At 37.8% G+C, this 26,129-nt stretch overlaps 1 protein-coding gene across 2 annotated transcripts; it reads right to left on the reverse strand.

Annotated features, from left to right (window-relative positions):
* Positions 1 to 17,125: 17,125 nt before the first annotated feature.
* LOC127621648 (prostaglandin E2 receptor EP2 subtype-like) lies at positions 17,126 to 25,526 on the reverse strand. Of its 2 annotated transcripts, XR_007967885.1 has the most exons (3): positions 24,366 to 25,526; positions 21,057 to 22,694; positions 17,126 to 20,624 (listed from the first exon to the last, which is right to left on the reverse strand). XR_007967885.1 is itself a non-coding variant. In XM_052095328.1 (2 exons), exons 1-2 carry the CDS (start codon positions 25,158 to 25,160, stop codon positions 22,401 to 22,403), a joined length of 1,089 nt encoding a protein of 362 aa, XP_051951288.1. In that variant the 5' UTR covers positions 25,161 to 25,526; the 3' UTR covers positions 17,126 to 22,400. The 2 variants fall into 2 exon arrangements, 1 of the variants encoding a protein (XP_051951288.1); XM_052095328.1 differs by having other exon boundaries at positions 17,126 to 22,694.
* Positions 25,527 to 26,129: the final 603 nt, after the last annotated feature.

Genomic DNA, 26,129 nt, shown 5'->3' on the forward strand with positions numbered 1-26,129 from the left:
CAGCCCCTTAGCTTAGGCTAAGCTAACTAATAGCTTCAACAGTTAGCTGCTAGCATAATTTACATGAAGCCTTTATCTACAGCTTGTGTGCATGCAGAGTGAAGTGATCTAAACCATTTTCCTTTAACCCCATTTCTGGTTTCTGAATTTTCACTTTCTCTTTCCTTAACTTTAATTCTTCTCATCTAACTTCACCTGCACCTTTCAGGTGCATCCCTTACTGAACGCTGTTCAGCTAAATTTGCAGTTACTTTGTTAATTAAATCTAAAAACTTAATTACATGTAAACTGTTTAGATAGAGAATAATTTTTATAGTTATTGGGAACTTTCAATGGCACGTTGACTAAACTTTATAGAGGGACAAACACATTGTGTGGTCTTGAACACGCAACAGCTGTGACCAACTATAGAATGATGCCCAAAGCAAATCTAATTGTTAATCATCAGTGCTATTGATTATTCCCAATACAAGGTTATTCTGCTATTTTAATCACTTCTTCAAGTCTTTTTATTATTTTTACTAATAATAGAAGTCAGCTATTAATTTTCCCATTTAACCCTCTTGGTCTAGTGTGGTTTTATTTCACCATAAAACTGCAAAAGTAACTAGACATACTTTTCTTCTCGATTTTGTGTTTATTTGCAACAAGTTGCTTAAATTTTATGAGCCAGCTACACAAGTAATCTAGACGATTTCTATGGCATAATTTTGAGCACCACTAATAGACACAATCTAATAGGAAAGCTCTTTTCTTCCTCTTTCTTTCTCCTCTTCATGTGTTCAAAGATCAAGCCTGTTGTATGCTATCAGTAAGTGCTGATAAATAATTTGACCCAAAGAAACATCTTAAGTCATTTATTAAATCTAGGCTTACGCTCTTTTAGCAAAGCCACTCAGATCCACACAAATCTGAGCATCCTGCTATTTGCAGCTAAGATAGTAATAATCAGGAACACATTTCAATTGTTAACCACACCTAGCAAAACCTAGCTGTACATTATACACCTTGCTGTCTCACTTTGCCTTTAGCTCCAAATTCTGTTTGATCTTGCATTAGTCTCTTGCCCTTACTCTCACCAGAAGTGTGCCAAAATGTTGCAGATGCTCAGCCTAACTGCCCAGATGGCAGGCCAAAAGGACTGGCTAGGTGTTTTGAGGAACACCCTTTTATCCATGGCTGCTGACGACCTTCAGCAACAGAACAAAAAGCAACTGGAAAACGAGGGAAAAGAACTAATGACAGACGACTCAAACCAGAGGTATGAGCACAAATATCTGACTGAGGTTATCGTCCTGGCCCACAACCTCACAGGTTTGAAACAGGAGGTAAACAACCTCAAGCGCCAGATCACTGAGTCCCAAGCGGAGCTGACACATGCTAAAAGCCGCATAGACCAGCTAGAGATGGAGGCTCAGGACAGACACAAGGACCCTGGCAGAAGGGAGTCACAGGAGGTAATCCACAGACTTCAAGCGGCTCTGACAGCTGCTAAACAACAAGAGCAGCTGGAAAAGACAGCCAGAGAGCACCTGGAAAAGGTACTCTTTCACAAAGATTCACTGTTAAAAACAGCAAATTCTGAACTCTTGGACAAAGATGCCAGAATCATGGCCTGTGAAGGTCAACTGAATGTGTCCAGAGCTGGAGTTAAAGTGCTGACTCAGCAGCTGGACAACACCAAAGATGAACTTGACATGGTCCAACGAGAACTGAGACACTCTTACCTGCTGCAAAAGGAACCACAGCAGGAGAGACATCTCACTCTCCCACTTGCAATCAGCAGAGAAACCTCCCCAGCCAAGCACAGATTTACAAAGGAGGAGACAAACCCCTATGCTTAACACGTCATCGGACAGTTTCCTTAAAGCTTCTGCAGCCGGAAGGAAAAGGATTGATTCAGGCGAATCTTGAAGCGACACGTGTAGCGACACTCAAAGACCTCAACCGAATGGTCAGACATATCCCTGCATTTACACCAGAGCTTGCAGGAGACCACGGCGTCCACGCTTACCTGCGAGACATTGACTTTCACCTGCAGTCTTTGATGAGTGTGAACCATCAAGATAGACTCCATCTGATCTGGATCACGTCCAGCCCAGAGTTGCGGCGCTTTCTGGCTCGACAGCCAGAAAACATCCAGTCTAACTACCAGCAGCTGAAACAAGCCATCATAAGGGAATTCTCAGAGTCTAAAAGCGGACTGATTGCTGCCCTAGACACCAAACAGGGTCGGCATGAAACTCCCTATGTTTACTACCACAGACTCAGGCGAGCTTACTCGGAGCTCGCAACAAACCTGGGATGGAGGAGGACACCAGCTTCAAGAGCCTTTTCCTCCGAAACCTCCATCCTATGGTAAGTCCCCATTTAGGCATTATGGCCTGCCCCACACAATGCCTATCCAACAACTGCGTGACCTGACACAGAAGGCCTTTAACAAACACAAGGCCTCACCCAGCAAACACCACAGGGCGTCCCACAGCAGTCTACAACAACATCCTCCTGTACACCTTTCAAACAGGTGCCAAACAGAGGCTGCACAAAGACAGCTAGAAACGCCTGTTACTGAGTTACAAGAGCTGCTAGCACTAGCAAAAGAGCTCCTGGAACAGAACTCCCCTGAGGAGTACTGGGAAGAACAAACCTCTGACTCTTGCCCAACACCACTCAGGCAAGCTCAAGTCAGCACTGCTGCCAGAGCAGAGTAACACTGCAGACTTCAGACACCTGGTGACTAGGTGCCGAACCAAGGGCTGAACGGCCACCTGCTGCCCTTTTGCTACCAGTACTAGGTCAGTCTGAAACTCTCTCCACACTACACAATGCCCATAACCACTCCCTGCAGCCACAAACAAGCACCTGCCTCAAACGAACTGACTTCATAATGACAGGTGACACACTGTCAAGGCATCTGCTGCCTCTGCACCTGCTGCAGAGACCTGGATGTGGCTACTGTCTACATCACCCACCGTGGAACAACCACCTGCTACAAAACCCTCATGATTCACCTGCCATCCGCCATTGTGATGATTGTAGATCCGATGATGTCTCCAACAGGGACACCACCTGGCGAAAAAGGGGGACTGTAAGGTATGGCGGAGGATCAGTGCTTTAACAGATTCCCGAACAAACAAGAACTTACTGTTAAAACCCCCTAATTACTGAAATAAGCGCAACCAGCCTCCACAAGCACAATAAATGTATTGACAAAGAGACAATGAACTATTGACAGAGAACCGCATGTGACATCCGCATGCTCACCACGTGCTTATCGTGTGGACAGGAAGGGAAACTTTGAGCGTAACAATGTGTGTGTGTGTGTTTTTCAGTTAAACACAGAACTGCATATTGCTAATGAAATACGTGTAATCCCTGTATGTTGTGTATTTCTGAGGTATATCAAACTCGTTAGAACTGTTTAGTTGTGTGTTTTTAAACTCTGAGGCCTCATATTTAATAGCCTCAGTGTATATTCCCTTATTAAGTGTACCAAATATACTTTTCTTGGTATCAAATTAAACCTTACAATTTGGCCTAGCTAAATTCGAATATAAGATCTTCAGTAGAATGATATTACGTTATGTTTTGCCATCTTTTGAGTCATTCAGCCCAAAATCTCTTACCGTCATAAACCCAGCCAGAAACATGCAAATGAGCCGTGGCCGAACAAAGGAATCATTCTCCTGCCCAGAGTAATGGAGGCCTTACGACCTCCAAAGGAATGTTCAGAGAAGTGCTGACCCTCCCTTCATTCTCTTACTGAGAAAGAGAAATGAACCCTGTTAATCCTATATATATATTCTATATATCCATGTGATAAATATTGACATGTATCTAATGTGCCATCTCACATTTTCCCTTAAATGTGCTTGATCTATGTTTTCTTGCAAACTAATGGGTTAATGTTTCAGACTTTGCATACTATGGTTAACCAAAATCATATGTGTGGCATATTTGGTCTCTATAACTTGGTATTTTGAAGATTGAAATGACTGTGTACATGATATGTCGATAACAACAGCATATTAGTATTACCAGTATGTTTCCTATTTTCTTTCTTGCACATGCAATGGGCAATTTTACAACAAAGAGCAATAAACCAAATTCCGCCTAGAACTCAAACCCTTCTTATTGGTCGAGCCAATGAGAGGTGGGACCTGTTTCCGAGGGTATAAAATTGCTGCGCCCACTTCCTCTATCCTCTCTCTTATCTCTTCGCTCTGTTATGCTCCTCCGGCTTCCTGCCTTTCTGGTTCTCTGAGCCTTGTGCTCTCTCACTCACTCTTGAATGATGCCAAACTAAAGGCCCCAAGGACTCCCAAGCCCGTGCCAGGCTACGGCCTAGACTGTCCATTCACCAAAGATATCAAGACAACATCATCAAAGATCAACTGGAGCCTCAACAAATTGCATCAGGCCAGTTTAATTCAAATGGGACATGCAAGTATTAAACTTAGTCTCATTATTTGATACATTAAGTATCCTCACCCCTTTCTAAAAGGACGTGTCAGAACTAATATGATGGTTTGCTCAGGCTGTTGATCTGCTGAACTTCAAACAATGCTATAACTTCTTGCCTTCCTGTATTCTGCTTCAGCCCTCTTTCCCTTGGTAAACTGTATGAATGTATGTATATGTATGTTAGAGTAGTTTAAATGTTTAGTCTAGTTAATAAAGTCTTGTTCATGTCACATGTAAAGTTGTCTGTGTCTCAAGCTCATATCTAAAGTCACTAATCATAGATTTTGACTACTTGCTCTTAATACTTAGTAAGAAAGACATTTCCCTTGCCCGGAAATGTACATTTCTATTAATTAATTAATTAATAACCAAAATTGAGTGTTCACGGGATGAACCGAGTATTTGGTTGTAATGTTAATGTAGCTACATCAAGTTAACCCGATTAACTGACCGAAATATTCATAATCGATTATAACAAGTTATGATTGATTATTAATATTTCATAGAGCTGATTCGCTACCTAATGGTGGAAGAATATAGAGCTGATTCGCTACAGCTATTCAGGAGTTATATTCATATAGTCTGTTTTAAAATATTGTCAGCACTTTGTGGTTTTTTGTTTCACAAGAATGCATGATGAGATTAATTAAGAGTCTGTCACAAATTCTCCCCAGTTCAGAATGGAGAAGAGGTGACAGACATTCCCACCTACTCCTTCTCTCTCTTCGACTGAGGACTCTGGTTCCAAAAAATAAGGCTGGGCATAGAAATGCATCTATTCTTCTATTACAAACACTTCAGAGATGTTTAGTAAGTTCAGTTCTCTGTTTTTGTGCATCTGCGTTGTGTTCTTTGTCACTATCGCTGTGGAGAACGTGATTTTAGATAGACAAAACAAGTTTCACTTGAACGCATCATGTGGTGAGGGGGACTTCCTGAAATGTTGCTCTTGTGCCCATCACGAATGTGCAGAGGAGGTCAACAGGCAGTCAAATCTTTCACTAAATAATACATTCAATTTTGGATTCTTTCTCATCAAACCTTATCGTATGCTTTCATAACAACCATAAGACTCATGGAAAAATGTATTAGACTTCTTAATTATACTTTTGTGTGCTTTTGAAGCTTGAAGAGGCAAACTCATAAACTGCCATTGAATGACATCACTGAGCACAATGTTTTCACAATTTCTTCCTTTCTGTTAAGAAAAAGAAAGAAAGTCTGCTATGTAAGGTGCTAGCCTGCCATTGGGAGCAACTTGGGGTTCAGTGTATTGCCCAAGGACACTTTGGCATGTGGAGTAGTGTGGGCCGGGATTCGAACCACCAACCCACTCTACCAAATATAGTAACTATAGTTTAACCATGGGATTTAGTTAATCCATAGTTTACACACAATTAACATGGTTACTACTACCAAATTACTGTATTATAATATAATATTATTTAACAATTTTTGTAATTACTTATTAACACCAATAACACACAGTTATAAAAAATAAGAAATGTCACCTTTAGATATGTTGTTATTTTAGCATGAATTTACTCGCAGCAGTTGTAGTAGTCTCTGAAGAGGTGGTCATACTGTGAATTTATGAAAGACCCCCATAAAAAAAAACGAAATAAAAAAAATCTCTAAAATTACATTTACATTTATATAGAGTACAAATGTAAAAAGTGTAAGAAATGTATTTTTCTTGCATAAAAAAAAGACAAGTTAATTATCACATAAACTTACAAAATGTGACATGGTGTACAGAACAACTAAGAACCATGATATGGTAACTTGATGTAAAATAATTCATGTATTTAAATGAATAGGTGTCATTAATGTTCCTTTCATTAGACTACTATGACAATTGTTAATACTTTATTATTACTCTAACTAATAAACTAAATCAGATTAGTCGGACTGTCTGTCTTGCCAGTGCCAGCAGTTGCACGCTTGCAGCTCAGTGTGTATTTAGAGAGAACCTCTGTAAAAAATTATAATAAAAAAAGTATATATATATATACACAAACACAATTCACTCCATGGTCCTGGAGGAACGTTGTCTCGTTTTGCTGTGTACTGTACTAACTGTATATGGTTGAAACGACAATAAAAATACACTTGGCTTGACTTGACTTGACTTGACTCAACGGTGCTGTGGCATCCAGTTAGTAGATTGAAAAAGTTCCGGGACAAAAAGTTCTAAACTCTGCAGTTCCTTTGACCTCATGGCTTGGTTTTTGCTCTAATATGCATTTTCAGCTGAGAGACCTTATATACACTAGACGGTTGTGTGCCTTTCATGTCCAATCAATTGAATTTACCACAGGTGGACTACAATCAAAGTGTAGAAACATCTCAAAGATGATCCAGATAAATGGGATGCACCTGAGCTAAATTTCAAATGTCAAAGCAAAGGGTCTGAATACCAGGGGAGGAAAGAGTACTGAAAAATCATACTCAAGTTGAAGTAATGTAGAGAGTCCTGACATGTAATGTAGCTGTCCTAAAAACTACTCAAGTAAGAGTAAAAGAGTAGCTCATTTAAAATTACTCATGAGTAGTGAGTGCTGAGTACCAAGTTGCAAAACCTATGCCCCATTATAATGAACACTGTATGCCGACTTTTAAAATACATAATTTCTCTATGCTAAACACTACATGAATCTGATTCCCAAAAATAAAAGGGAAACAAGATAACAGAAATTAAAAGATTAAAAAGTTATTTTCAATACACTGATCACCATTTTAAATCATAATGTATGAAACTATTACATTTAAAATCAGTTTATGTGCAGGGTCTAAATTTCCTTTAATGACGACAGAGCGTTATTCTTTTACATAAAACATGTTCAAACAATGCAAGGAATGCTAAAAAATGCTAAATAAGCAGGATCATTTGTCACGTCATGTCCTGCACAATAAAGGAGGTAGAGCGGGCATGGGAAAAGTTGTTTGGTACAGGGAATACATCGCGCATAGAAAGGAATAATTCATCTAAAAATGAAAATTCTCTCATCATTTGCTCACCCTCATGTCATCCCGGCTGTGTATGACTTTCTTTCTTCTGTGGAACACAAATTACGAGATGTTTAGAAGAATATCTCAGCTTTTTTGGTCCATACAATGAAAGTGCATCTGTGCTAAAAAATTGAAGCTCCACAAAGCACATAAATCAGCATAAAAGTAATCTAATCCATGTGACTCCAGTGGTTTAATCCATGTCTTCAGAAGCGATATGAAAGATGTGGTGAGAAACAGATCACTATTTAATTCCTTTTTTACTATTAATTCTCCCTGCTCAGTCAATCTCCACTTTAACTTTCAAATTCTTCTTGTGTTTTTGGTGATATATATACTGTACATTATAACTGCTTGATTACCAAAAGTGTTTAGGTCATTAAAGACCCAAGATATGTAATAGTGTTTGTTTGTTTGTTTGTTTGTTTTTATGCTTCCATCATATTTTTATGATTATTTTATATCTATATAAGTTTGCTATCACAGAACATATATTTATTTATTTATTAAGTCAAATGAGTACTATATTCATACAAATGACTACTATATCACATTGATTTTCTGTGTGACAATAGTGAATTATCAGTATTTCATCTGCAAGTTCACATACATATTATACATACTGTTTGTTACTCAAGGTGCCACTGATGTTTAAGTTATTGACTTGATTTACATTTGACATTGCTTTTTAATGAAGAAGAAATGTGGACGAAAACTATAGCAAGTGTAACACATTAACAGTACATGTATAAGTAATGAATCCTGTTCTATATTTGCTGCATCATCTCTTTGATATATGAAAAATAAAAATATATCAGAATATATTCTGTTCTATTATTTTCTAATTGTCTTGAAAATGTGACACTATCTGGGCATTTTGTAGATACATTTTTGATAGAGACTTTATACGTGCCGATTATGTTATATTATTTGGTGAAAAAAAGGGTTAAATTAAAAAAGGGTCTTTTTTTCTTGTTGAGGCTCAGGGTTACTGACCAGAAGGTCGGGGGTTCAAGCCCCAGCACCACCAAGATGCCACTGTTGGGCTCTTGAGCAAGGCCCTTAACTCCAGGTTGCTCCGGGGGGGGGATTGTCCCTGTAATAAGTGCACTGTAAGTCGCTTTGGATAAAAGTGTCTGCCAAATGCATAAATGTAAATGTAAATATAGCAGCTTGTCTGTGAAGTGATTGTGAAAACATGCACGCTATCTGTGTCCTGCAGTGATGACAGGTTCAAAGAACGGGTGGTTCTCATTGAATTACCAGTCTGTCAATCTACAATGCCTGAGCTAATCAGCTTTGCTGATAAAGCCATAAAGGAAAGTGCATCAGACAGCATTCTGTGCAGGAGGCAGTCAGTCTGGTACCATCATAAAGTCCATAGACATATTCCAGATTTCACACTTCCGTTCCAATGAACCATGTGAAGCAAAAAGTTTTATGAAAGTTTATGAGTGTTTTTGAATGTAAAATAATAGGCCTCCTTATTTTGTATTTATCTTTTTAAGATTGAAGATATTAGAATTGTTTGTTAGCAATGTTTAGAACAATCTGGCAGGGGGCAGCTGTGTTTTTATTATGTTCTTTTTTTTACAAAGAAATGTTTAAAAAGTAAAATTTTCAACCTAAAATGAGTTAGTTTAAACGTGAACTTGGCATTATTAAGTACATTATTTGTACTCAATTTAAGCCTTTAAAAATGAATGTTCTAGCTTATAATGATTGTTTGTTATCTTTACCATGTGCCATCATGTACCAACCCTAAAGCAGAAAATCTTGTCATATTTATTTCCGAAGCTGAGTAAATTTCACTTTTGAAGCTTGTGTTCCCAGCATGCACCGGGCTTGAATAATTAATGCACTTGCATGGTTTTACTCTTTGCAAATTTGTATCATTTTTATTGTCGGTTTTGTTATTACGCGTAGTAACGTCATGTTTTGTTAAGTCTGAAGTTCCTTTTCTAATCAAAATTAACCATTTATGATTAAAAAAAAATTATAATTATTGTTGATTTTTACCGTCATTGTGTTTAGTGCACCAAGTGTTAAGGTCTGCGTGTGCAGCGATTGGTCGATGTCAAGTAATGGTGTAAGAGAGTACATAGTATGCAATAAGCTTTAATGTGGAAGGCGTCTGCATAGCACATGGCAAGAAAAAAGTATGCGAACCCTTTAGAATTAACTTAATTGCTGTGCATAGCAAATTAGATTTATGCATTAATTGGTCATAAAATGTGATATCACTTTCATCAAAATCACAAGTTTAGACAAACACAATGTACTGAAGCTAACATCCCATTAAACATTCACAGTGCTGTGTAAAAAGTAAGTGAACCCTTGGATTTAATAACTGGCTGATCCTCTTTGGCAGCAATAACATCTACATTTGGCAGACGCTTTTATCCAAAGCGACTTACAGTGCAATTATTACAGGGGCAATCCCCCCGGAACAACCTGGAGTTAAGTGCCTTGCTCAAGGACACAATGGTGGTGGCTGTGGGGTTCGACAACCTTCTGATTAACAGCCCTGTGCTTTAGCCACTATGCCACCACCACTCCAATAACATCAACCAAGCATATCCGGTAGCTGCAGATTAGACCTGTACTTCAGAATTAATTTTGGACAGAACTGCTTCAGCTCAGCCATATTCTTAGAACGTCTGGATGAGGGGTGGGGTGTGTTGTTGGAATTGCTGGTGGAACTGCTGTGTGTTAAACATGCGCTACATGGACGCCTCTGTGTCAACAAGTCCGTCTCCCCCTGAACGAGATAGACATGATCCTCCCACGAACATGGATAACTAAAATAGGGCAGGCCCCCTGGGAGTTGTGAGCCCCTGGGTTTCAGCCTGTGTAAGCCTGTGCATTAATACACCCCTGTAGGTGGTGCCCTTTTTACACCATATGTAGTGCTGCTTGTTCTTCCCAAACAATTAAAGCATACTTTAAAGTACACAAAACATTTTCCAAGTAGTGTTGTGGAGTTTCAAGGTGGTCTTTGGAAAACTTCAGGCCTGCAGCAATGGTTTGTTGGAAAGCAGCAGATTCCTTCGTTGTGTCCTGCCATGGACACCATGCCTGTTTAACGTTTTCCGTATAGCAGAATCATAAACAGAGATGTTGACCAGTTCCAATTATTCCTTCAAGTTTTTAGCTGTTACTCTCTGGTTCTTTTTGACCTCATTGAGCATTCTGCGGTATGCACTTTGTGTCATCTTGGCTGGATGGCCACTTCTAGGGAGATCGATCAGCCACAGTAATTAATCATCTCCATTTACAGACAATTTGTTAAACTGTGGACAGATTAATATTTAAGGTCTTTGAGAACTTTATAACCCTTTCCAGCTTTATGCAAAGCAACAATTCTTTTTTGCGAGTCATGGTCCACATCAGCAGAAGCTGAATGAGCTTCTAGTGAATTGCAAACTCAAAATGTTTGAGTGCTTTTTATATGTCAAAGTAGCACTAACCCACACCTACAATCTTGTTTCATTAACTGGATGCCAGGTTTGCCAACTCCTGACTCGAATGAGCTTTTTTGTTGTCTTTAGCATAGGGATTCACTTACTTTTTTTCCACAGCACTGTTAATGTTTAATGGGATGTGTTCAATAAAGACATGAAGGATTATAATTGTAAATTAACGCAGAAAACCAGCTTATTCCAAAGGGTTCACACACATTTTCTTGCCACTGTACATGATTAAACACGTTTATATGGAAAGATATATGACTGCATGGTAGTTTTAATAATTTCTAGATGCAGATTCTTCATGTTCAAGGATTTTAGAGGTGTAAAGAGTACTTTAAGAAATCTGTCTGCATGACTACAAACTTGATGTAATGTCCATCTTACAGTAGGCATTTAAACTCTTAAAAGGAAGTCTAGACAGCCACTGTTGAGACAGTAAAGATTGTTAATGCCTGCACTCACTCAAACTAGAGGATGGTTACTGTGTAAACTCTTGTAAGTAATCACAGCTGGTTCTTCTGGCTGTGTTGAAACCTTGGTCTCTGTAGGAATCAGTTTCAGTTTGGCAATCCAAATAACTGAGGGTGCAAGTGACAGTAAAGGACATAACAACTTAGAACACTTCTTTAAAACACAAGCAGGCCAAGATGTTTGAATTCTGCAGAATAGGTTTAAGCATAGGAAAATGTGATAAAATTTAGTTTACCTAAAAATGAAAATGCTAGCATTATTTTCTGTCCCTTGTGTTGTTCAAACCTGTATGACTTTCAAAATGTTAGCCTTAGTCATCATTAGGGCAGGGTCAAAATATTGATTCTGAAAATCACAAGATTGATTTTTTTAAAAAATAATTCTGGACAGCCTGCAGTGGCTTAATTGTGTGTGATGAGGAGGAGAGCGGGGCTGGGCTAATCAGCCAAGGAGAGGGATAGTGCAGACTCACGGCCCGGCCCGGCCCACCTTGTGTTAGCTGGAAGGCCAGCCAACAGAGTATTACAGTAGTCCAGTCTTGAAATGACCAGATCTTGGACCAGGAGCTGTGTAGCATATTCAGACAGAAAAGGTCTGATTTTCCTGATGTTGTAAAGCACTAATCTGCAAGAACGGGCAGTTGATGGGATGTGTGCAGTGAAATGAAGCTGGTCATCTACGACCACTCCCAGTTACTAAGTATGTTTTTGTTCAAATTCATCATCTTTTATCTCAGTTGAGCAGCACAGACAGTTATTAATTTGTTCGCTTTGATGCCACCCTCAGGTATACGCAAGTTCAAGTTCACATAACGAATGCATTATAAAATGGATATAGTTTAAGCATCAGTGACCAAATGGGATTTCACAAACTTGATTTCAATGGAATCGAGAAAGAGAGGCTATCAAAGCTTCAACAAGAGGGCGACTTTTACAACAAAGTGACAGAGATGTTCATTCGCAAGGAGAGATGCATGGATTTTGTGTACAAGTAAAGGAGTTAATATATTAATTACAAATCTGTTATTGATACATAGATGTTAGGCCATTATTTCTGGTTAGTCTGAGGCTACTAGATTGTGATCTGGCAGTCACGTCCTTGTTGTGTTATATCTGTCTCTTTTACAGTTCTAATGTTCAGCACGGTCGTGGTCGGCTCATTGCAAGGTCGGTCGGTCATCTGTCTGTCTGTCTGTCTGTCTATCTATCTATCTATCTGTCTGTCTATCTAACTATCTATCTGTCTGTCTGTCTATCTGTCTGTCTGTCTATCTAACTGTCTATCTGTCTGTCTGTCTATCTATCTATCTATCATCTGTCTGTCTGTCTGCCCGTCCGTCCCTCCGTCCGTCCGTCTGTCTGTCTATCTATCTATCTATCATCTATCCATCTGTCTGTCTGTCTATCTATCTATCATCTATCCATCTGTCTGTCTGTCTGTCTATCTAACTGTCTATCTGTCTGTCTGTCTGTCTATCTATAATCTGTCTGTCTGCCTGCCCGCCCGCCCACCCGTCCGTCTGTCTGTCTATCTATCTATCTACATGTGCAATTTCAAGACAAAATATTTATTTGTGGGATACATACAATTTTAAAGTTTTAAAAAAGCTCAAATGTGACTGAAATAATGACAATTTAATTAAGAAACATTTGTAAAAATATATTTTCGTAATGTCCCAAGTTAATACCCTGTGTAATAAACAGCATTAGCTGAGGGAGAATGTCTTCCATGTGTAAGCAAAATGGACATTATAACTGAAATATACACAATTAAATAGAATCCGAAATTGGAATCGAATAGAATCTGGAAATATGTATCAATGCCCAGTCCCACATCTATTGCAACTTTTCTCCATGCAATGAAAGTGAATGTTGACTAACATTCTGCTAAACATCTCATTTTGTGTTCCACAGTAGAAAGAATGTTCAAATGGTTTGGAATGACAGAAATGTAATTTTCGGATGATCACTACGCACTTATTTAAAACATAAACACATTAGTCAAAATATTTTAGAATAAACACACAAGTAACTGGGATGAAAATGATGGGTGTATATAGTGGCAAAATCATCAGAGCTTTTTGCCGAGTACCGCTTTCATACGGGCCTAAACACTAGTTACTAAATACGTGTTGGGACAAGTCCTGGAATGACATCAGGAAGAATCTAGATCTGAATCTATATCGCCAGGAATATTTCTCAACTTTATATCCTGTTTTAATTCCTTACTGTACTCATGTTACATCTTGGCTGTTTACAGCACAGAATAATTCAGTGGTTTACTGATTGGCATGTATGTTACTGCACATCTCGGCCTCTTTGTTGGTTAAGAGACATCCTGTCACGCATGATGCATGCTCGTGCAGTACACACAAACCAAGAAATTACCACTACATGTTTTAGCACAGTACACCCCATAGCTTGTTTTGTGAAGTCATAATCATAATCATAGCATCTGTAATATTGAACTTTATTTACATAATATATAATAATTTATATATTATGATAATTTAATTCAATTTGTTACATGAAGAAAAAATAAATAAACTTGAATTTCATTTAAAGAGTTTTTTTTGGAAGTAGTGTTACTGCCTGCAATCTATTGATGTTTTTTTCTTGCCAAGACTATTGAGATGCCAAAATAAATAGCAAAAAAATAAATAATAATAATTCAGTGGCCTTTAGGGAAATGGTTCATAATAACTACTGCTGGGACACCAATATGAACAAAACTATTTTAGGATTATATCCAAGATCCACATTTTTACAATCAAGAAAGCTGAGATTTGAAAAATAAATATTTGTACCAACAGAATGTTCTTTCAACTTGATCGTTATAATTTTTGGCATTCCTTTTCTAAAAACATTACAGAACATTAGGTAAAGTTTATTTTCCTTTTATAGGGACACTTGTTTGACCAGTCATGTTTCAGAAGGCTGTAAGAAACAATGTGATGTCTGCATTACTAGTGCACTGTAAAACCCGATAAGTTGAGAATACTCAAACTTTTGTTGTAACCAATTACCCAAAAATATTTAAGTACCTGTATTACACATTTAGCTTTTTTTGTAGGCTTTTAATGACAGAGTTAGTTGAGAGGAGACAGGAAATAACAGGGGAGAAGAGTTGGAATGGAATTGGGAAAGGACCTCACAAACTGGGATTTGAACTTGGTGCACCCGCGGTGCATTAGCACCACATGTCATGAGCGCAGCCCGCTAGACTATTATTGCTACATCAATAATGTTTATAAGTTAAATGATGTAAATGTTACTGTAAAGGTATTTATGGAAAGGAGGATGCGAGACCTGGCTTGACAATATAAATAATATTTTAATTATAAACAGCTGCCCGTAAATCTCTCTCTCTCTTGCACCGCTGTCTTTGGTCGGCCTTTATCCCTCTCGAGGGCTAATTAGCCTGATTAGGGGCTGGGTGTGCGGATTCACGACCTGGCCCCGCCCTCCGCCTGCCACAGTAATATTTTTGTGCTTTTAAAAAGATATTGCACATTTTTAAAAATAATTGTAAATCTATTGTCTACATGAACTCCTACAAAGTTAATTTTGCAGTTGCTATGTACCAGTATAATTTATATTTCTTCATCATTTCCTTTAAAGACCATATTATGATGTTGTCATTTTCAGTTAATGTCTATATGTTGGGCTCTATTTTTGTGGGTGCACAGTTCGAAGCACTACACACTAAGACCGCGTGCAACGTCTTATCCAATTTTCATGACAGCGCTAACTCGAAGTGTAATTTTATGCCAGCATTAAGTGCAAGTGGCCATGGGTGGGAGTGTTTGTGCTATCTGTGGGTGTATGCACACAAACTGTGAGTGTACTGTATGGTAATAAAGCACAATTTGCTATTTTCCTGAGAAATAGGTCATTGCACCAAGACGTATCAAAAGCACTTCCATTTTCAGTTCCTGCATTTGCAGTTTGGACATTCCACCAGCAAACAAACTCTGAAAATACAGTGGCACATCAAATTATGTCCCAGACGATCACTGTTGTAGCCCTTTTAGGAAAAAAAATATTTATGTGATTTGTGTTAAACTATCTAAAGGTCATGGTTTATTTTTATGTTTATATTTACAATATTGTATTTATTGTATTATATATATACAATATATTGTATTTATGATCTAATTTGTATTGGTATTTTTCCACCTGTTGTCATAGAGTGATTGTTAAGTTACTGCAAAATGGTGGACGAAGTTGGAGAGAGTAAAATGTTTGCATTTGGTATGATTTTTTTGACCACTTTGTTATTTTGATTATATTTTCATTTCATTTGAAAGTGAACTGGAGTGTATTCTGATACAATCACTTTTATTACTAGACATGATTCGTGTAAGTAGATGAAAATTATTAATAATATTTACATTCTCTATAATTTAATCAAACGTAAATCCAAATCCTGACGAGAACCACATTTTCCATGTGTATAAAAGGAGCGTGTCACTGTCATAGACATATGCCTGACATTCAACAGGGAGGCAATGTACAAAAGAACATTAGTCAATATTCCTGTTCTTCTAATTAATTGCATATAGTCCGTTTAGACTAACAATATCTTTGTTTATAACGCTGGTGTGTGACAGGGAATGGACTATGTAATAGGACGCAGACGATGCAGCTGGAGAAGAACCTCAGAATAAAACTACACTTAATCCAGCCCATTAGCGCTTTGCACACGCTATTTCGCCAAACCCAATTGTGCATAGACTCGCTTGCTTGCACATGCTTGGTCATGACACATGTTACGCAATCTTTCAGAATGTTGCTCGATGTCTTTGAGGATTTGAGGTGTTGATCTGAGCCAATGAGTGCCAGGCAATGCTTCTTCAGTTCAATGTGAATGATGTTGTATTCTTATGTCAATCACACTAGTATACCCTAAAATTGTTTTTCAAAGATAGATAATACTGTATTTATTTCTTGTAATTTGCATTCTTTACAAAATGTGAGGGCTACATGCCCTAGTTTGTATGGGCATTACACTTCTGATATTATTTATGGGTTTTTGACCTTTTGAGCAAGACAGGAAAGTGGTGGGAGACAGTGAAAACAGGAAATGAATCTAGCCGGATTTAAACCAACATCCCTATGGTATCATTAAAGCTCACAGCCATAAAACCAATACGTGAAGTATTTAGTAACATGTTGATGCTTAAACCATGTGAGACTATCTCACCAAAATATAGCAAAACTATTCATGTTTAAGGAACATCACACAGGCAAGAGTGCTGTTGTTCTGAATATCAGCACGGCTGAGATTCGACCAAAGATATTATTACAGTTTCTGACAAAAATGTGTCACTTAGTTTGTATATTCCCTCTCCGCTAATGGAAATAGTTTCAAATTAGCTAAAGCATTAAGCACAACTCACTCTTTGCACTGCTCTAGTGCTCCAGTTGTGAACTAGTGGTAATTCGTTCATAAAAAGACATCTGTGTTTTTGAACATATCGATCACACTTTTTATTATGTTTCTTTAACTAATATGTACTAACATTAAAATACATACAATACAATGTAATTACTGTGTAACTACATGTTGTTCTGCAAAATTCTCAGATTCCCATTTACGTGTAGGTTTAGGAATAGGGGTAGGGTTAGGATTTAGAGTTTGGTTTCTGGGTAAGGGTTGGGTTAGGGGTAAGGTTAACAGTGTAACTACAAATGTAATTAAATGCAGGTATGTTAACCCTTTTATATGTACCGCCACAGAAATTACAGACACTTGACCAGTGTAGCCTGTCAGCTAGAAAGTCGATTTGAATCTGGCAGCTTGTAATGTAACTGGCTGTTGCAGAAACACATATGTGTGACGGTACTCTACGGAGCCCAGTTATTAACCGTCACATATATGTTTCTGCAACAGCCAGTTATGTTACAAGCTGCCAGATTCAAATCGACTTTTGACACAGGCCAAGCGTCTGTAATTTATATTCGCTCAAACAGTTACTCATACAGTCTTTTAACCACAGAATAAGTTTATTTTATATACATACATCAAACTCATCACCAAAGTACCAAGATTAAAGTTTACAGCTACACACAGTCAATACATCAAACGTGATCTTCCTCTGATGCATGTTGCCATTTGTTTACATTAAAAACATCAAAGAGACTTTTTACGCACATAATATGTTTATTTTACGTAATAAACAGCCTAATTGTCACCAAAGTACCATGATAACAGTTAACACCTTGTATATGCACAGCCGTCCTATCTAAACATGATCTTCCCATCCACGCAGCCATGTCTGCTGATTAGGTGCAGATGTGGTTTTCATTCACACAAACAGCAACTCAAGCAGTCTCTTCAGGCATATAATATGTTTGTTTTCTGAAACAGTAGCCAAACTATAACAGTTTAAACTTGTATACTTATAGTGAAAACATGCTGTCGAGCGTGATTATCTGATGCACATAGCCAAGTCTGTTTACATTAGCGCTTGTCACACACACACACACACACACACACACACACACACACACACACACACACACACACACACACACACACAGTTGTGTTTCCATGTTTTATGGGGACTTTCCATAGACATAATGGTTTTTATACTGTACAAACTTTATATTCTATCCCCTAAACCTAACCCTACCCCTAAACCTAACCCTCACAGAAAACCTTCTGCATTTTTACATTTTCAAAAAACATAATTTAGTATGATTTATAAGCTGTTTTCCTCATGGGGACCGACAAAATGTCCCCACAAGGTCAAAAATTTCGGGTTTTACTATCCTTATGGGGACATTTGGTCCCCACAAAGTGATAAATACACGCTCACACGCTCACACACACACACACACACACACACACACACACACACAATGTCTGAGAAGTCAAACAGTGCATATAGGCAAACCGGACTGCTAATATTATTTATTCATTTGCTTTTTTACAGCTATAAAAATGAAATAAATAAAACAAATATACAACAGAGACATAACCCATTTGTTCACATGTCTACTATATTATATACAGTATTATATAAGTACATTGTATCAAATGCTTAAGTATATACAGTGGAAGGAAAAAGTATGTGAACCCTTTGGAATTTGCAGGTTTACTGCATTAGTTGGTCGTAAAATGTGATCACATCTTCATCAAAGTCACAAGTATAGACAAGCACAATGTGCTAACAACACCAAAACATTTATAATCTTTCATGTCTTTATTGAACACATCCCATAAAAAATCACAGTTTTGTGAAAAGGTAAGTGAACCCTTGGATTTATCAACTGATCGATCCACCTTTGGCAGCAAGAACCTCAGCTAAGCATTTCTGGTAGCCGGGCATTAAACCTGTGTAATGTTCAAAAGGAATTTTGGACCATTCTTCTTTACAGAACTGCTTCAGCTCAGCCATAATTTTAGGATGTCTGTTGTGAACAGCTCTTGAGGTCATTTCACAGCATCTCTATTGGGATAAGGTCTGTGCACTGACTAGGCCACTCCAAAAGGTGGATTTGAATTTTTTGAAGCCGATTGTAGTCGATTTACTTCGATGTTTAGAGTCATTGTCCTGCAGCATCACCTAACTTCTACTGAGCTGCACTATCCTACAGGATAATGTCAGCTCCTGACATTATCCTGTAGGATATCTTGATAAACTTGGGAATTCATTTTTCCCTCCATGATGGCAAGTGGTCCAGGCCCTAAAGCAGCCCCAAATCATGATAATCCCTTCACTGTAATGGGATTATATTTGCATGCTGGTAGGCATGCATTGCACTTCTTCTTTTTTTTTTTTTTACGGCAAACGTAGTGTTTAGAGTTCTTCCCAAACATTTCAACATTAGTTTCATCAGTCCCCAAAACATTATCCCAGTAGTGTTGTGGAGAGTCAAGGTGGTCTTTGGCAAACTACAGTCATGCAGCAATGTTTAGTTGGAAAGCAGCGGCTTCCTTTGTGGTGTCCTGCAATGGACACAATGACTGTTTAATGTTTTCAGTATATTAGATTAGACTAGTTCCAATGAATCCTCCAAGACTTTAGCTGTCACTCTGTGGTTCTTTTTTTTTTTTTTACCTCATTGAGCATTCTAAAGTGTACACTTTAAGTCATCTTGTCTGGATAGCCACTTCTAGGGAGAGTAGCCACAGTACTAAATTATCTCCATTTATAGAAAATGTGTGTAATTGTGGACAGATAAATTTCTAAGCCCTTCGAGATACATTATTAACCCTTTCCAGCTTTATGCAAAGCAACAATTCTTGATTTTAGGTCTTCTAAGATCTCTTTTAACAAGGCATGGTCCACATTAGCAGATGATTCTTGTGAATAGCAAACTCAAAATATTTGAGAGCTTTTTTATAAGTCAAATTAGCCCTAACCCACACCTCCAATCTCATTTTATTAACTGTATGCCAGGTTTGCCAACTGACTCTAAGTAGCTTTTGTTGACTTCATTAAACTAGGGGTTCACATACTTATTCAAAACTACACTGAATGTTTCAATGATGTATTCAATATGCACAAGAACAATAGAATAATTTGTGTGTTTTGAGTTAAAACAGACAGTTTTTTTAATTATTGTAAATTAGGTGAAGATCAAACTAGATTTTAAGATAAATTTATACATAAATACAGCTAATTCCAAAGGGTTCTCATACTTTTTCTTGCCACTGTAGTAAAGTCACCTAATTTAAATTGGGACCAACAAATCTTTTAAGTGATGAATCGTTCGCGTTCACCTTCTATTTTTATATATATACCAGATTTCAGGACCCAAGCAAATCCTCTGTAGCGTGCACGTATGGATGTCCAAATGCAGTTAATACCGGCACAATTTAACCAAAGAAAAATACACCGGACAGAAAATCCATCTGTGACAAATTGCTTTAAAAGCTAGATCAGCAAATGGATTTCAGGCATATACCTTCATCAAAGAAATCATATCTCTGACTGTGCTCTGGGAGTCTCTGAAAATTACATTACAGCGACCAAAGAATAGACGTATAATATAAGGCCAGATGAACAGCTAAATGTTTCCCTGAGGTCTTGCCTTATAAGGACGTCTCTCCCTCCTTTTCCAAATGTCCAATTAAAGGAACACACGTTAAATAAACACATGTACTCTGTCCTGTCCTGCCAGAGTTTGGCAAAGCCCTGTGCCCACAAAGGTCAACAACAGGACATCCATGACTTTTTAATAAGTCTGAGATGCACTATACAAATAAAAATAAAACAAAACACAAAGATGTAGACCATTAGGGAAGAATTAGATACAAATCAGGAAATGACATGCAACTAAAACCATATGTGTTTTACACACGAGCTTATGTGTATTATGGGAAAAGCACAGCAGTTTGAGCAACTGCAGGCTTTCTCAGGTCATTAATCAGTAGAGCCTACATACACAGTGATCTGCATTTTAAGATGTCTGAATGTGTCATTGTAATGGAATTTACTATAAACTAGGAAATTAAATGCCAGCTGTTCAATGCTGGTGAAGTTTAAGAAACATTCTGTAAATGCCATACAGGCATATCTCCAAATACACAGTTCTGAATATTGGTTCTGATTACCAAAACATGTTGTAAAACCCACTTAAAGGGATAGTTCACCCAAAAATGAAAATTCTCTCATCATTTACTTACCCTCATGCCATCCCAGACGTGTTTCTTTCTTCTGCTGAACACAACAAAAAAAAAGTGTTTTTAGAAAAATATCTCAGCTTCTATACAATGCAAGTGAATAGTGTCGAGAGGTCCAACAATTATATAAAAGCAGCATAAAGGTAATTCATAAGACTCCAGTGATATCTTCAGAAGCGATATGACAGGTGTTGGTGAGATCAATATGTATGTCCTTTTTTCCTATCAATTTCCACTTTCACATTCTTCTTTTGATTTCAGCGATTCACATTCTTCGTGCATATCGCCACCTGCTGGGCAGAGAGGAGAATTTATAATCAAAATTTAAATATTGATCTGTTTCTCACCCACACCTATCAAATCATTCTGAAGACATGAATTAAACCACTGGAATCGTATGGATTACTTATATATTGCCTTTATGTACTTTTTGCACCTTTAAAGTTCTGGCACCCATTCACTTGCATTGTATGGACCAACAGAGCTGAGATATTCTTCTAAAAACATTATGTTTGTGTTCAGCAGGAGAAAGAAAGTCATACACATCTGGGATTTTATGTGGGTGAGAAAATGATGTAGTCATGGTGAGGTGTCATGTCTGATGATGCATACTGGCAATTTTAAAACAATATTAAAACTGACTCTTTTAATAAGGCTTTTTTTTTTTTTGGTGAAACTTGACCTTGAAACATGGTTTTAAATTGCTAAACAAATTATGGATTTTTTCAAATGTTGCTCAAGAAACAGAATGCCCAATATCTATTGAGGAAATTAAAGTGTTTTTTTTACCTTACTCTGCTGTTCAACTTCCCTCTACAAATGGCTGTCATTAATCATGCCGCTGTAATATGGTTTTGCTGTTTATGCAAGCTCTTTCTCAATTAGCTTTGACTTGCTGTGACACGAATTGGTCCTGTAAATATTTGCAATGGAACGCATACTTGAAAAGCGATGATGCATAAAATTACACATAAAGAGAGTACAGGAATTTCCACGCAGTTTAAACAAGAAGGATGGGTCTTCATGTCAATCTGTAAATGTAGGCTATTTATTTACAGAACATAGCAATCAAAAATAAAGTTTTCCTTGTGATATTTTTTAAACTTTCCATAAATAAAGACAATAAATAATAATAACAAAGTTTGCCTTGCTAAAAAAATATTATCTTTTGTATTCTACACAATACATGGGTGCCACACCACACACAGCATACGGTGGATCCATCTGTTTCTGATTGCCAGTGACAGCACATCTCTGGACCTCTTGGACCAGGATCTTTAGCATCCACAATTTATGGATGAGCAATAGCTCCACAATCCTTCCCACAAAATCAAAGTGGTTTAGGAATCAGGAGCCAGCATTTCCTGGAATTCCCCTGTAAACTTTCAGCAAATTGACAACTTCTGGACCTTCAGGTGGGCTTGTCTGACACGATGCAGGTTGAATGCTAGGGAGCTTCTCTTGAGTGGGTTTGGACTTTGCAGTCTTGCACATCTTGTGCCAGAGCAGGCGAGGCACTGGGGGACTGAGGATGATGAACACCCAGGGGTCTATGATGGGGTTGGCCGATAAAAAAAGAAGGGCTATAAGATCCTTTTTGTGACCTTCACTGTTGAAGATGGTGTTAATGTAAACTTGAATCTATGGAGACAAAAACACAATTTGAAAATATATAGTGTTGTGTTGTCATATAAATATATTATAACCTGCAATTGTTACATTTTACCTTATCTAACCCTTACAATGAATGTAACCTAATGTAGTCAGGTTGATTCAGTAATGCTAAATCCTATTATTATTTTTTAGGTGTTACCACATGAAGTACAAGTTTAAGATTAACATTTTAGCACCTTTCAAGAGTATGTATTGGTGGTCGACAGATATATCGCCGAGGCCGATAAATTGAATGATATTCCGAATTTTGTAATAATCGCCATCGGCTGAAACATTTTACCGGTTGGCTGATTTGTTTCTTGAGGGCTCTAAGAATCACCTGCTTGCATGTGAAGCGACAGACATGTAAACAACCAGTCACGGTTCGTTTTGTTGTTACATGCCATCGTGTTACTACAATAGACTGGTGTACAACACAGTCTAATTTAAACGGTCCGCATATCAGAGCCGCGTCAGCCGCATTTGAGCCCAAGATGTTAAAGTACTCGCCTGTTTCATTCTCTCTCTCTCTCTCTCTCTCTCTCTCTCCTCAACAGTACTTTTAAAAGTAACTTTTAACTGTCTTGTCTAATGCTAAAAAGGCAAATATTGATAAAACTAATATCATATACCTTCTGCAAAGATGCACATATCTCGTTTAAACAGATGTAATAAACCAACCTCACACAACTTCAGCAGATCCAGCATCCTGTGGAACGCTCATAAATCTTCTGCTAAAAACTGCTATCTATCACACTATTTACAGAGTTAAAGTTTGTGTGAAATTGAGTAAATATACTGCTAAATAAGGGTGTATACATTTTTAACAATTTTATGTTTTTGTTATTTACTATATATATTAAGTTGTGTGATATATCAGCATTGCATAAGCCACCCTGCTCTCTGGATATTGGCATCGGCCATAAAATAACCAATATCGGTCGATCACTAATATGTTTTACCATAAAAGCACTACATTCCACTACAATGTTTAGTAAAGTGTAACCATTTCTTGAAGCTGCTTTAAGTACATTTCTTAAATATTACTATTTTAATTCATTATACTTGCACAGTATAGTGGCCCCTAAAAGTATTTGGACACTTAAGCCAAATATCTTTTTTTTTTCATTCATTACATAACAAAATATCAAGGGGTATCTGCAAACAAGCAATGCTAGAGCTTTTCTCAGAACTAATGTTACTTTTCTGAGCCATTTTTTTAACCAACAATGAATGTATGAAGTCACTTACCCTCAAGTTCACACAGCTGCTATTGCATAGCACATGTTTTGTGAAAGAGCATACAAATTTACTTCATGTGGCAACATCCAAAAAAAAGTGAATCAACCTGAATATATTAGGTCACACACAACAAAAGTTGGGTAATTTTAAAGGTCAGGTCAGACCAGACAGAAATAGCATTCGAAGCGGGTGGAAATAGCCATAGTTTGTGTTCATCACATAAGCCAACAGTGTAAAACCAACAAGAGGTATTGGGGTCATTATTTTATCTTCGTTTTAATCAGTAAACCTATTGTTTGATTATTTAAAACCTAACATGTGACTTTACGTGAAATGTTTTGCTTAAAAGTTATTATAGTGTACAAGGGGGATAAAAAGGGGGTTTGAGCAAACATGAACAGTGCGAAAACACCTTACCACAAGAGGAAGTGAACAAATGACGAAGGCGATTGTCATGAACCCGAGCAGCACCAGATGTTCTACCTCCTTCGTGATTGACCGACGCCTCTTTTGTCCCCTCAGGCGTCGGATAGAGCTTCGGTTCGCTTTGCGTCTTCGATACATGAGTAAAAGATGATAGATGACAGACGCGTTGCACAAAACCGTACATACAATCATGGCAAGCAAACACGACGCGTAGATAATATTGAACACTTTGTTTCTATGCTCAGGTGGGTCCATGTCAATAAAGCACCACGTACCCGGGCAATGCTGAACGTAATTCCCAAACCCGAAGAAAGGTGTGACACAGAAAAGAGCGCCAACCAGGTATATGACAGTGATGGCGATGTACCCGCAACGTTTACGCAAACGCTTTTCGTAGAAGTAGGGATGCCCTATGGATAGCCAGCGCTCCCCAGCCATGGAGAGAAGAATGGCCAGAGTGACAATGCTGAAAAATGTCATCGCGTAACCGAAGTGCGCGCAAACCAATGAGTTTCCGCTCAACCCGAGCAACGACTCGTTCCTCAAATACGCGGTAATCACCAGAGGACTGACGGAGAAAGTGCCCAGCAAGTCTGTAATGATCAAAGATGTGACGAGGACTTGGAACAGGGATGCGGTTTGCTTCCTCCGCCGTACTTCCAAGAGAATTAAAGCGACTACATTCCCAAGAACACCGGCTGTAAACATGATCGTAGACGTTGTGGGAGATCCGTAAGAGACGTCGAGGCGCTCATGGCAACTGTAGTTTTTCGTCTGTGACGCCATAAAACCTTTCTTTTTTCTGTATTATCCTCCCTGGGGTTATTCAGTGCTGTAAGAAGTGTATTTGATAAGGCAATGAAAATATCATAGCAGAGAATAATTAGGATCCATACTTATTGGAAAGTGAAACATTTACGCACAACCCATGATGACTTCGAAATGAGAAGGGAAACGACCACAACTAGTGAGTGAGGTGGAGTTTCGGGAAAGCATGCTCTGATGTGCGCAGCTCATGACTCATTACAACCAATAAACATATCAATCAAATACATTTTGATCAAATCATTTAAAGCGTGATTTGGATTCAGTAGTATTTGTTTGTTTGTTTTTCACTTTTCAATGCTATCTACATTGAAGTGCTTATTGAGCATTAATTTAATCCAATGTGTGTGCCATCTATAATACAGTAAATACAATGAAAATTAACCCTTGTGCGACCTTCTAGACATTTTTGTCTTTTTCTTTTCTTTTTTTTCTCGATAATTTTTGCCGTGTTAATGCCAACAGCATACATTAAGCCAAATATGTGTATTTTGGGGGGAATTTTGTATATTTCTTCTTGTAATATTTCAACCTCAGTTTTAGTCTATATCTATAATACACTGTTTAGTTACTCTCAGGACATTAAGGACAACAATTTCCCCACTGAAACCCATTAAAACTGCAATAATTGATGCAGTGCCATTAAAGCATAAAATCATGCATTCTATGATATTATGTTTTCATTCTGGAACCCTGGCTTCAACATTTTAATTTGTAATATTTTCACTAGATGGCGCCGTTTTTCTCACGTTTAGCCTATGGAGCACATACATGCTTTTCTCCTATTTTTTATTTGCTGTATTATAGAGCACTGCAGGCCAATTGAATTGATGCAGCTAAAATTGTGTGTGTGTGTGTGTGTGTGTGTGTGTGTGTGTGTGTGTGATATCAGGGTGTGTTTTGTATGTGTGTATTGAGAAATATGTGTGT

Source organism: Xyrauchen texanus, chromosome 28 (assembly GCF_025860055.1).
Source record: "Xyrauchen texanus isolate HMW12.3.18 chromosome 28, RBS_HiC_50CHRs, whole genome shotgun sequence".
Taxonomy (NCBI): domain Eukaryota; kingdom Metazoa; phylum Chordata; class Actinopteri; order Cypriniformes; family Catostomidae; genus Xyrauchen; species Xyrauchen texanus.

Coding starts and splice junctions, on each gene's coding strand:
- LOC127621648 (XM_052095328.1), bottom strand. CDS start 25,160: ATGGCGTCACAGACGAAAAACTACAGTTGCCATGAGCGCCTCGACGTC. Junction 22,695..24,365: donor TTTGTTCACTTCCTCTTGTG/GTAAGGTGTTTT, acceptor TTGTCTCCATAG/ATTCAAGTTTACATTAACAC.